The sequence below is a fragment of the Primulina eburnea genome, chromosome 9, assembly GCF_022965805.1.
Source record: "Primulina eburnea isolate SZY01 chromosome 9, ASM2296580v1, whole genome shotgun sequence".
Taxonomy (NCBI): domain Eukaryota; kingdom Viridiplantae; phylum Streptophyta; class Magnoliopsida; order Lamiales; family Gesneriaceae; genus Primulina; species Primulina eburnea.
The window spans coordinates 483238-493400 of NC_133109.1; the positions used below are offsets into that span (position 1 = coordinate 483238).

At 36.8% G+C, this 10163-nt stretch overlaps 2 protein-coding genes and 1 non-coding gene across 4 annotated transcripts; 2 read left to right on the forward strand and 1 right to left on the reverse strand.

Annotated features, from left to right (window-relative positions):
* Positions 1 to 2181: 2181 nt before the first annotated feature.
* LOC140840976 (growth-regulating factor 7-like) lies at positions 2182 to 4412 on the forward strand. The gene is made up of 4 exons (XM_073208116.1): positions 2182 to 2778; positions 2904 to 3062; positions 3185 to 3542; positions 3638 to 4412. Exons 1-4 carry the CDS (start codon positions 2403 to 2405, stop codon positions 4230 to 4232), a joined length of 1488 nt encoding a protein of 495 aa, XP_073064217.1. The 5' UTR covers positions 2182 to 2402; the 3' UTR covers positions 4233 to 4412.
* Positions 4413 to 5074: 662 nt separating this feature from the next.
* On the forward strand, positions 5075 to 5155 carry TRNAL-AAG (transfer RNA leucine (anticodon AAG)). The gene has a single exon. It is a non-coding gene; the product is annotated as a tRNA-Leu (tRNA).
* A 570-nt stretch (positions 5156 to 5725) lies between these two features.
* Positions 5726 to 9613, reverse strand: LOC140840977 (polyadenylate-binding protein-interacting protein 12-like). Of its 2 annotated transcripts, XM_073208117.1 has the most exons (12): positions 9373 to 9613; positions 8664 to 9239; positions 8274 to 8384; positions 8144 to 8188; positions 7967 to 8039; positions 7772 to 7884; positions 7626 to 7685; positions 7496 to 7543; positions 7343 to 7411; positions 6811 to 6861; positions 6203 to 6264; positions 5726 to 6107 (listed from the first exon to the last, which is right to left on the reverse strand). In XM_073208117.1, exons 2-12 carry the CDS (start codon positions 9165 to 9167, stop codon positions 6050 to 6052), a joined length of 1194 nt encoding a protein of 397 aa, XP_073064218.1. In that variant the 5' UTR covers positions 9168 to 9239; positions 9373 to 9613; the 3' UTR covers positions 5726 to 6049. The 2 variants fall into 2 exon arrangements, with proteins under 2 accessions (XP_073064218.1, XP_073064219.1); XM_073208118.1 differs by lacking the exon at positions 6811 to 6861 and having other exon boundaries at positions 9373 to 9607.
* Between the last annotated feature and the right edge of the window lie 550 nt (positions 9614 to 10163).

Consider the following 10163-nt stretch of genomic DNA (forward strand, 5'->3'; position numbering starts at 1 on the left):
TCATTAGCTCGAGTATGAGCTCTTCCGAAAGCTTTTTTCGTAAGCGTTCTTCCTGTGCTTCGATATGTACTCGATGCTTGGGATGATAACTTACTTCTTGATGGTCCACTTCTTTGCCCAGATTTATAAGATCTGGCCTTTTGTCTAGACCAAACCGTTCTTGGTTTCCAAGAACTTCTTCCACTTTTAGTATAAGGATGAGTTCTAAAACTTTTCCTCTTATGCTTTTATGGTTTACTTCCAATAATTGTTGAAAGATCATTTTCTTTACAACGCAAATGAGTACATTTATTAATACCTATTAAACGTTTGTAATTCTTTTGTAATGCTGCCAAATGACATCATTCTGCCTATTTTCTTTTAAGGAAAGATGCTTTCATGCCAATGTATCTGGATTTCCAGGTACATATTCCCTTATAAGCATTTATCTCCAGGGACTTGAAATCTTGGCGAAGAAGAGCTGCATTGCTATATCTTCTTCGACTCCTAAATTCCATCTATATTTAGTGAATAACATTATGTATTCATCTAATAAACAAATATCATGTAATTCAAGACTATACAGAGCTTGAGTGTATTTCTTTTTCTTCTCTGTATCTTTACTGTTAAAATAGTCCACCCTTATAAATTGTGCTTTAAAGAGGGTAGTCATTCTTCCGCCTATCTCACTAAGAGATTCTCCTTCTAGGACTGAATTTTTGGTTTCTACTGAAGTCATGTCCCAAGCATTTTTCATTGATCCCATGACTCAATTCCAGAAGTTTAATGAATCATTCTCTGTTGAGATCAAATGTTCCTGATGCAATTCTCATAGCAGATGTCCAATCATCTATGAGATATTCTCTGTTTTTGAAATCTAATACATCTAGGTTAAGCATAACCCCGTAAGGATGTATATGTTCTAAAACAGATTTCCCGTAGGGTGTATGGTGCAAGAGAATTTGATTCTTCCTTGACCTTGTTACCGCAGGGTGTTATTCTCCACCAGTGTAAAAGTCTGGTTGGGATTCTCTCATATTTATGTTTTGAGATCCCACACTTTCTCTTGGTGGTTCTTGCGAAGATGACCATGTTATGGAAGGTTGTTCACCTCCAGTTGTGTTCATCTATAGATCTACAACTTTGAGGTTTGCAAAAGATTCTGCAAGCTCTTGTAGATCCTCTAGACCAATCCTTTCTAACGTTGTCATCAGATTAATTTCTTTTCTGAGACTGTTTTGATTAGATTGATAATATTTTATTCTTCAGTTAAAGGTTTTGGCACCACCTTGGCCTTCTCTCTTTGATGTAATAGGGGTTTAGTACCAAAGGATGATGGTAACCTTCATTCTGAAATCTTCTTACTAGAACTTGGTTGTTGTTCTAGATTCTAGATTCTGAATTCTTGTTCGAATATCCTTTAATATTCCAAGAATTTCTTCCTGGTTTTTAAGGATTTTCTCTACATTCTATGGTACATAATATAGCATATTGCTATAATTTTGTATTGTTTTTTGAATTTCTCTAAGATCTCCCGAGAGTTTCAAAGAATCGGGTATTATTTTTAAGAACCTGTTATTTTCAATCATAAGTTTACCTTAGGACTCTGATAAGTTCCTTCTTGATATCTAACCTTAGTTAGATCTTCTTGTTGTAAATATTTTAGAGTTCTGAAATAAATCATGTAAAAGTTAATCTCGAACCAGGGTTCGGATTCATGTTAATTGAGAAAATTCTCCTCCTCAAACATTTAATTAATATAATAATAATAAAATTTGTGTTGAAATAAATTATCATTAGGCTCTGATATCATTTTTCCAGGAAAATCGACCAGTATATTATAAAGGTATTTTTGTCAATTTTAAACTATTTAGGGAGTTTGTGCAAAGTTTTTGAGAGGCAAGAAGATGCGATAAAGTTGAATTTGGATTTAGAGATTTAAAATCAATTTTTTTTTTCTTTTGTTTTTCGTATTTTTGGGAGGAAGTTGGTGAAAAATCCCCAATCACAACATTTTTTTAGGTTCACTCCCTACCCACAAAATTGTGGTATATTTTATGTGGAAACGTGGAATATTCAGGGATTGAACTCAAAAAAAATCGACGGCTGAGAATATATGGCCAATTTCCGATATTTTGGGCTTCGGTCAGTAGATTGCAGTAGTGAATAAAAAAAAAAGGACAGCTTTGTCCCCTGTTTATTTAGCGTTTGTTTCTTAAACAATTCCAATTACAAGAGTTTTTCACTTTGAGATTCATTTTGGTTCATAATTTGGGAAAAGGGAGGTGGGGGTCCTGTTCATGAGTGGTAGTGCCTTCGATTCTCAGGAACAAGAACTTTTGTGGCGGTGGGGTTTTTCTTGTTTTGGTTTGTAGTGGTTATATCGAAACAAAGGGGGAATTTCTTTTTAAGGAAACAGTTCTATGGAAAAAGGAGCTAATAATAGTAGTGGGTTTTACGTTTCAGACAAGAAATCGTCATTCACCACTGATGTTTGTTTGATGAAGCTACAGGGTACAGAAGCATCATGCCTATCCAAGATTTGCATGATGGGTTTCAATGGAAAAAATAATCTCCACCATTTTAGTGATTTTGCTGTTGATGATGGTGGCGGTGGAGGCCGTAGTACCTGTGGTGGGGTTTTGGGGTTCAGTGGCGGCGGAGCTAACGAGGTTGTGGCCAATATATACCTTGACAATGTCTCAACTTCTGGTGTTTGTGCTGAAAAATTAACGAGTACGAGTTTGCAGCCTTTTCAAGTTTTTCCTTATTGTTCTACCACCCGCAACAAAAGTTCAGGTTAATTAAACATTCTATCTTTTATTCCTTTTATAGCCTCTTTCATTATTTCAACAGTGTTGGAAAGAGAAAGGTCACTGCATATTTTTCTTATGTCCCTTTGTTGTTCTATTGTGTTGATGCAGGAGGGATGGTGGCCAGTGTGGGATTTCCTTTCACGTTTGCTCAGTGGAAAGAGCTTGAAAGACAAGCTATGATTTACAAGTACATGATAGCATCTGTTCCTGTGCCTGCTGATCTTCTCTTCCCGCTTTCAGGAATTTTTCCGGACTCTTCTGTGACATGTAAAGAAAAAAATGGCTTCTTTTATCTTCTCTGTTCAAAATTTCCCCTCTTTAGTGTTTTATTTTTGAATCAGATTTGAGATGGGTCTTTTCTATTTTTTTGAATTGGGATCTGGTGGTAGTGGCTGGTGGCGATTGTATGTACAGTGCTAGATATTCTAAAAAAGGAGATCCAGAACCTGGGAGGTGTAAGAGAACGGATGGCAAGAAATGGAGGTGTTCAAGGGATGTGGCGCCCCAACAGAAGTACTGCGAGCGCCACCTTCACAGAGGCCGTCCTCGTTCAAGAAAGCCTGTGGAAGTTAAAAGCAATGCTGAAACCCAAAAGAAAGCACGCCTTGAACAAGGCCCACTTCCCGCCGCTGTTCAAGCCAGTACTGATGCTTCTCAACAGTTCGCTGCTGCATATCAGCCCCATCTGTTGTACAATCCTAGAAGTGATCTTAGTGTCTCTACGCCTTCCTCTAAAGGAAATTACAGGTATAACATTGTTGGGTTCTATGAGGGGGTGACTTGGTGCACTGTGATTTGTTAAAATGTTTTCTCTGTATTGTAATCTTGATTGTGTGTTGAAGGGATATGGGCTTGAGGATAGAAAGTGGCTTGGCTACATTGGAAGGAACTCATCTGCAATTGCAACATATGATGGAGGCGCACATTGGAGTAACAAATGGAAGCTCCCCCGTTTGTAATTTTCATGAAGATTATCCGGAGCAGCAGCTATTGAACTTGCTTCCTTTTTCAAATTTATCCGCCACAGAAATCGAGCCCCCATCGAGATTCACTGATGCTTGGTCCACTGATAATCTAAACAGCGATCAGAGGAATCTTTCCCCTTCAGTTAACTTACCTGTGGATATGACTGCTGAAAATGTGAAGCATTTTGATGGTCACAAGACCAAGGATGATTTGCGAGATTCAACTCCAGTTTCTTGGGAGCCATTTGCCCGTGGAGGGCCGCTTGCCGAGGCCTTGCAAATGAGTACAGTTGCTTTAGGGGAATCGAATCCAGCATCCCCTTACCGTTCGATCAGCACCCCAGCTACTACGATTTCTTCACCGTCTGGAGTTAATCAGAGAGCATTGTTTTCTAACTCGGATAGCAGTGTCTGCAATAGCCCAACACCTGCAGCTCCCCCTTCAGAAGCTGCATTCCAGTGGCTTAATTAGAGCAAAGAGAAGCTAAGAAATCCCCTCCTTTTTTTAGTCTTAGTTCTTTAAATACGATATCTGGATTTTTGGCTCTTTATTGTTGTTGTATTTTGTTCTTGTCACCTTTATTCTCTGTATGAGCACCTTGAGGTGGAATTTTTAATAATTTCACATTACAAAATTGATGGAATTGCTTGAGATATTGGAATGGTTTTTGTGTCCTTTGATGGATTAACTTGGAATTCAAATATTTCAGTTCAAAATGCATTTTGGTTGTGTTTGGTGAAAAGAATTTTATTGTGTTTGAATGAGGACATTGTGTCCCTACTAACACTGGCAAACTTGTGTCTGATATTTTCGTATCAGTAGTATTTTAACTTTCCCCCTTGTTACCGATGGATCGAGGTTAAGAGTGGTAAACCAATCGAATGTGATTTTGACTTAGATAAGATTTATCTGAGCTCGATATCTATTGGAAAATCGAAAATTCTAATATGTTTTGCTAGAATTAAGCCAATCGAAAACAAAGGATCAAAATATCTCTTATATTTTTATTATATTATTACTAAAACATTAAAATTCTGGACCAACTTCAAATTATTAAACAAAATATTTTGGACTCAATCTCAGCTAATAAAAAATTAATAATTTGGAATTAGCTCAAAAAACTTATGAACGTCTTACACTTGTTTTCCATCCCTATAATAAATTGAGATTTGTGGTGAACCTTTGGCACTTCTACATTTTTTGAATAATTCAATCATTGTAATGTCATACAAACTTTCAATTGATATAATTCACTCTTCATAGTTATGCTACGTACAAAATAAAATGTTTTGTGGTGCATGACATGCATAACCGTTGAGATGGCCGAGTTGGTCTAAGGCGCCAGATTAAGGTTCTGGTCCGAAAGGGCGTGGGTTCAAATCCCACTCTCAACAAATAAACTTTTTTTTTTTTTTTCATTTTTGTGCATTTTAATAAAACCATTGAGACAGGAAAAAAGGTCTGTAAAACAATGAGATGCTAATAACAATAAGAAGTGTTAAAATATGTATTACAATATTTAAGTTGAGGCAAAAACTTGTGTGAGACGATCTTACAGGTGATATTTGTGAGACGGATCTATTATTTGGGTTACCCATGAAAAAATATTACTATTTATGCTAAGAGTATTAATTTTTATTGTGAATATGGGTAAAGTTGACTCATCTCACATATTATAACCCATAAGACGGTCTCACATGAGACCCACTCTTAGGTTGAAGGGGTTACCGAATTTTCATTCATTTTACTAAACTCGAATTTTGAGCTATCCTCCTTAGTCCTTATCCACATATATATATTTTAGACTACATATATAGCCGGACTTGTCAAGTCAAAATAGGTCGCAAAAATACGTCTGGATTCATCATTCAATAGCCATCACAAAACCAGAAAAAGAATGAAGAAAATCTTTCCTACTAAATTGTTGAACAACAAAATTTCTTGCTATACGACAATACAAATCATAAAAGAAAAAATGATATGATTAATTCGCAAAAATTAGTTTAGTTTCACTTCAGGTCAGAAGCAGGAAACAGTAGAGGTACATTGAGGCTCAGCCTACCGAAATCAACATGATAATTAAAGTCTCGGACATGGTCGTCGTTCTCTACAAGCTTAACAGGCAACCATAAATATCCGATGCGGGTGAAGACACCACCTTAGACGCGATAAGAAGAAAAACTAATAACATAAATGCCACAATATACTTTTTAAAGCTTTCCGAATCTATGCAATGGGTTTATACATATAGAGAGGTGTTTATCAGAAAATTAGCTCATGAGAGAAACTCAGTGCATAGACTGGCGTGGTGCACGAGGTCGTACTGGGGTCTTCGACGGGCTTACCCTGCAGAAAGCGTATTAAGGTGAGGCCTATTTGTCCACATGGAAAAGAGGTTATGGGAACAACAGATGAAATGGTGACAAAGGGATGAATCAAACCTTATGGGCAGCGATCCTAAGACTGCACCACTGCAGTTAAGAGCAGCGATTGCGCTTTCAGCCTGCCAAACGATAAATGCTTATGTTGAATATCATCTCAAGTTGCAACAAGAAGAAGACTGAAAATCTGTCCCACACCCGCACCATCCCACTCCTATGAAACGGCCAAAAAAGAAAGGGACTGCGTGTAGTCATGCAAAATTTTTCAGTCATGCGGTCTTCAACGTAACAATGATATACTAGCAGTCTTACAAGAAAATAAAGGATTCCACCATAAATCAAGATCCAATATTGAAAGAAAAAAATAAGCAGAAGCGCCTGAAAAGACTCTACCCAGGAACATGCCAGAATAATTGGTAGTTTCCTGTGAAGAGGACAATCAAAACCAAAACTACAAAACATCAAGAAAAGGGGCCAATAAATGGCATCAAACACAGAATTACCAAAAAGAAAGTAATTTTTTTAAACTCATCCTCCAATTTATACGCAAAATGGAAAAAAAATGATACTAATATGTGAAAATGACATCATGAAATTAAAAGTTAAAACAATGAAGTTTAAAGATAATCGAGTTGAAATTTAAGATCATCAAAATCAGGTAAACTTACTTGCCACCAGAAGCTTAAAAGCAAGGATTCATTGACAAACATCTGAAGTGCCTAAGGAGTCAGTTGGAACTAAATTATCAAATACTTCTCAGGTTTTTCTTCAATAAAAACAAAAAACAAAATAAATCCTTCAGCTCTTTACCCCTTAACAAACCACAAAATCTATACTCTTAAGACCTCGTGCACAAACTCCAAATAGGTTGACATAATTGCAAATGATATTCATTGTTATGTTAAAAAGGCTATTTATGTTAGTAAATAGACTTTCCATAAAATTAAAACGGCACACATTGAATGGAATCTATGTCCTGATAGAAGGTGAATGAACAAAACAGGATGCATTTCCCATTGCAAAAAATCTGTTAATGTGGAAAATCTTGTAATTGAGTGTGGCTAAATTATCACTCCAATATATCACAAAAAATCATTTTCTCGTGTCGATCTCTCCACAAGGAAAAGATCTACACCCAAGACTGATCAAATCTCATATGTTAACAGTAACCAGCAAGATCTTTAAATAAGTGTTTCTTACCATAATAAACTCCACAAAAGCTATACGTGTAGAGTGATGAAAGTCACCAAGCAACCTCAATCGATGAACCTGAACCAAAGAATGTGATCCATAGGATGGTAAAATTATCGAGAAATGAGTTAATTCTGAGTTATCGAATGAGCAAAGACATACCTCACCACAAATGGACTCAAAGAAGAGTTTGACATCAGCTTGAGTAACCTGCATTAAACAAGCCAACCGGCCAATGTTCTATAAATACTTATCATCAACATGTCAAATGTACAGTAAACTCCAGAACTACCTTTTTATCGATGTTTGTACAGTAAATAGTTCTAGCACACATCTCCCTTTCATCCTCAGACTAGTGGCAAATAACAGAAATGAGTTAGTGTTTAATTCCCAACAAATACATGTTACAGGTAGCATAAAAATGAAGTAAATTCTTACCCTAGGTAATAATGTCGGATTAACCGGTGCAATTGCAGTTTTGGAAGGCAGCACTCTCACAGGATAATATCCAAGCATAGTTCCCGCCAAACTCAAAGCATTTCTAGCCCCTTCTGCAAGTTTTCTCCAGAGAATGTCATGTGATACAACTCTGTCAATAACTGTAATACGTCACCAAACAACTGACCAACTTACCTTCATCAGTGAATTCAACAAACGCAAAACGTAGAACAGAATTAGGGTCGCCACAAACACGGCAGTCCACCACCTTCATCGAGAATCTCTTGGTAAAAACACTTGAAACATATACTGTGTAGTAAAAGCAGATTCAAAACCACAGAGTTTAAGGAATAGTTACTAACAGGCACTTACCTGTCCACAATTAATGAAAAGAGCTGCAAGCTGCTCTTCAGTAACCTGTATTTCAAACAAGACATGCTGTTATTAAAAACTATAAGAGGTACTAGAAAAACACAGACCTCAAAATCTAAATTCTCTGTACCTGATGATCAATGTCAGATACATACACAGTCCTCCTGATCACATCATCGCTTTGAGCCATGCTTGTTCGGCTATTCATCCTCCGTTTTCCTTGAGGATAGCCATTTCTCTTCTGTACATATCAATACCGTAAGCAAAATAAAAACAAACTTAAGCCCTATAACAAAACGTGATTAGAATGGTGAAAGCAGATTACTGATTACTATAGTCCATTCAAACCATTGAGTTAATGTAATTCAGAATTAATCTTCATCAACCAAATAATGAAACATGCAATTATAAAACCTGATTATTACAATGAAACATAAAAATACGAAGAAAAGAAAAGGTGGGAAACCATTTCAATAGAAACTCATTTGGGTGGAGAAAAATTGCCAAATAAAATACCAACCCTTCTGAAAGAATTTCCGGTCGGAGCTCCCGAGTTAGCATGTTGCTGCAATAAAAAACCGTTGGCGCTGTACCCAAAGTGCCCTGCAGCCGCCGCAGCAACATGTGTCGGCGCCATCAGCAACCTATGGTGCCCGCCGCTGCTAAAGGCAGCCAGCGATGGTGGCACAAATTCTTCCGCCATCGGGTTCAGTTTGGACAGCATTTCCTCTAAATCTCTCATTTCCCTCTTAAACGCCTCCCCTCCATCAGCATCCCTATTCATTTTATTCTCCAGAGACACTCCATCGGCGTTGATGGCGTGCTGCTGCAGCTGATGATGTCCGTTGGAAACTTTCTGCTGCATCAGATGGTAACTCTGATCGGCGGGCTTCGTTGACTTTTGGGAGTCGGCGGCGGCTTTCGTTGACTGCGGCTGATGATCCCCAGCGCCTCCGGGCTGCGCCACATCCCGATTCGATGACGTCATCGGGTTAACCCCCCCAGCATCTTCCACCACCGCCATGATCAAAACCCTTGGGGAGAATTTTCTCGACTAAATATTTTTTCTTTATCTCTTGTATTTTCTACACGTGTTCTGCCATAAAACAAACACCCGAAAAAGCAAGAAACCAACCCAAAATTAATTATCTACTTCCATCGATCAAAGCATCAATTTTTTACCCCTTTGCAACAAATCAAGATAATAAATAATAATAATAAATTTTAACCTGATGTGTGAGTTCTAAATGGTGCCCATTGAACAGGAAGATCGCGAGCGAAGAAAAAATATCAAACGAGAAAGAGAACAGAGCTGATTTAGTATTTGTTTTTTTTTTATAGTATTCAGAATATTTTACCGAGGAGAAATGAAAATGAAAAGAGAGTATCAGCAGTACGATTACTTTCACATACATACACACATAAGGTGTATGTATATGCAGAGAGAGAAATACAAGTGTTTTAGTGAGATAAAAATAAAGACAATATGTGTTTTCTTAGGCTTCTCTCTTTTCTTTTCTTTTCTTTTTTCCTTCCCAAATTTAAAGCAGGAACCACATGCAAATGACAGTCACCATTATTATTATTATTTAATTATCCAATATTAAGTTTAAACATATATTAGTTTGTTGATGATATATATACATAGAATAATACTATAGGTACAACCAAAATATCGTACAACGATATGTACAATAATAATATCGTGAGATTTTGTTATTATTTCGAGAGATCTTATATTGAATTTATCGTTAGATTTTGATAAATGAAAACACATTATTAACCGGGCCGGTCCATCAAAAAATCCTATCTATGTTGGCCAATTATAATTTTGCCAAGTCCCAATTGTCTCTTTTACAATCAAGCAAAAAAGGTTACCATGTCAATTATGATTTGTTTTTGTTTCTTCGTATCTTTAGAATATGAAATGAAGAATTTCATAGTAGCTTGGATCATCCATCAAATACCAGCCAATCGAAAGTTTAATATGTAATAGAATTTAATTAACGGAGATTCATCT

Bases quoted from the DNA above. Each gene is read 5' to 3' on its own strand.
- LOC140840976 (XM_073208116.1), top strand. From the start codon at position 2,403: ATGGAAAAAGGAGCTAATAATAGTAGTGGGTTTTACGTTTCAGACAAG. The intron at 2,779-2,903 runs GTTAATTAAACA...GTGTTGATGCAG, and splicing joins CACCCGCAACAAAAGTTCAG to GAGGGATGGTGGCCAGTGTG. The intron at 3,063-3,184 runs GTAAAGAAAAAA...ATCTGGTGGTAG, and splicing joins TCCGGACTCTTCTGTGACAT to TGGCTGGTGGCGATTGTATG.
- LOC140840977 (XM_073208117.1), bottom strand. From the start codon at position 9,167: ATGGCGGTGGTGGAAGATGCTGGGGGGGTTAACCCGATGACGTCATCG. The intron at 8,385-8,663 runs GTTGGTATTTTA...TGATATGTACAG, and splicing joins CCGGAAATTCTTTCAGAAGG to AAGAGAAATGGCTATCCTCA. The intron at 7,686-7,771 runs GTAAGAATTTAC...ATTTGCCACTAG, and splicing joins ATCCGACATTATTACCTAGG to TCTGAGGATGAAAGGGAGAT.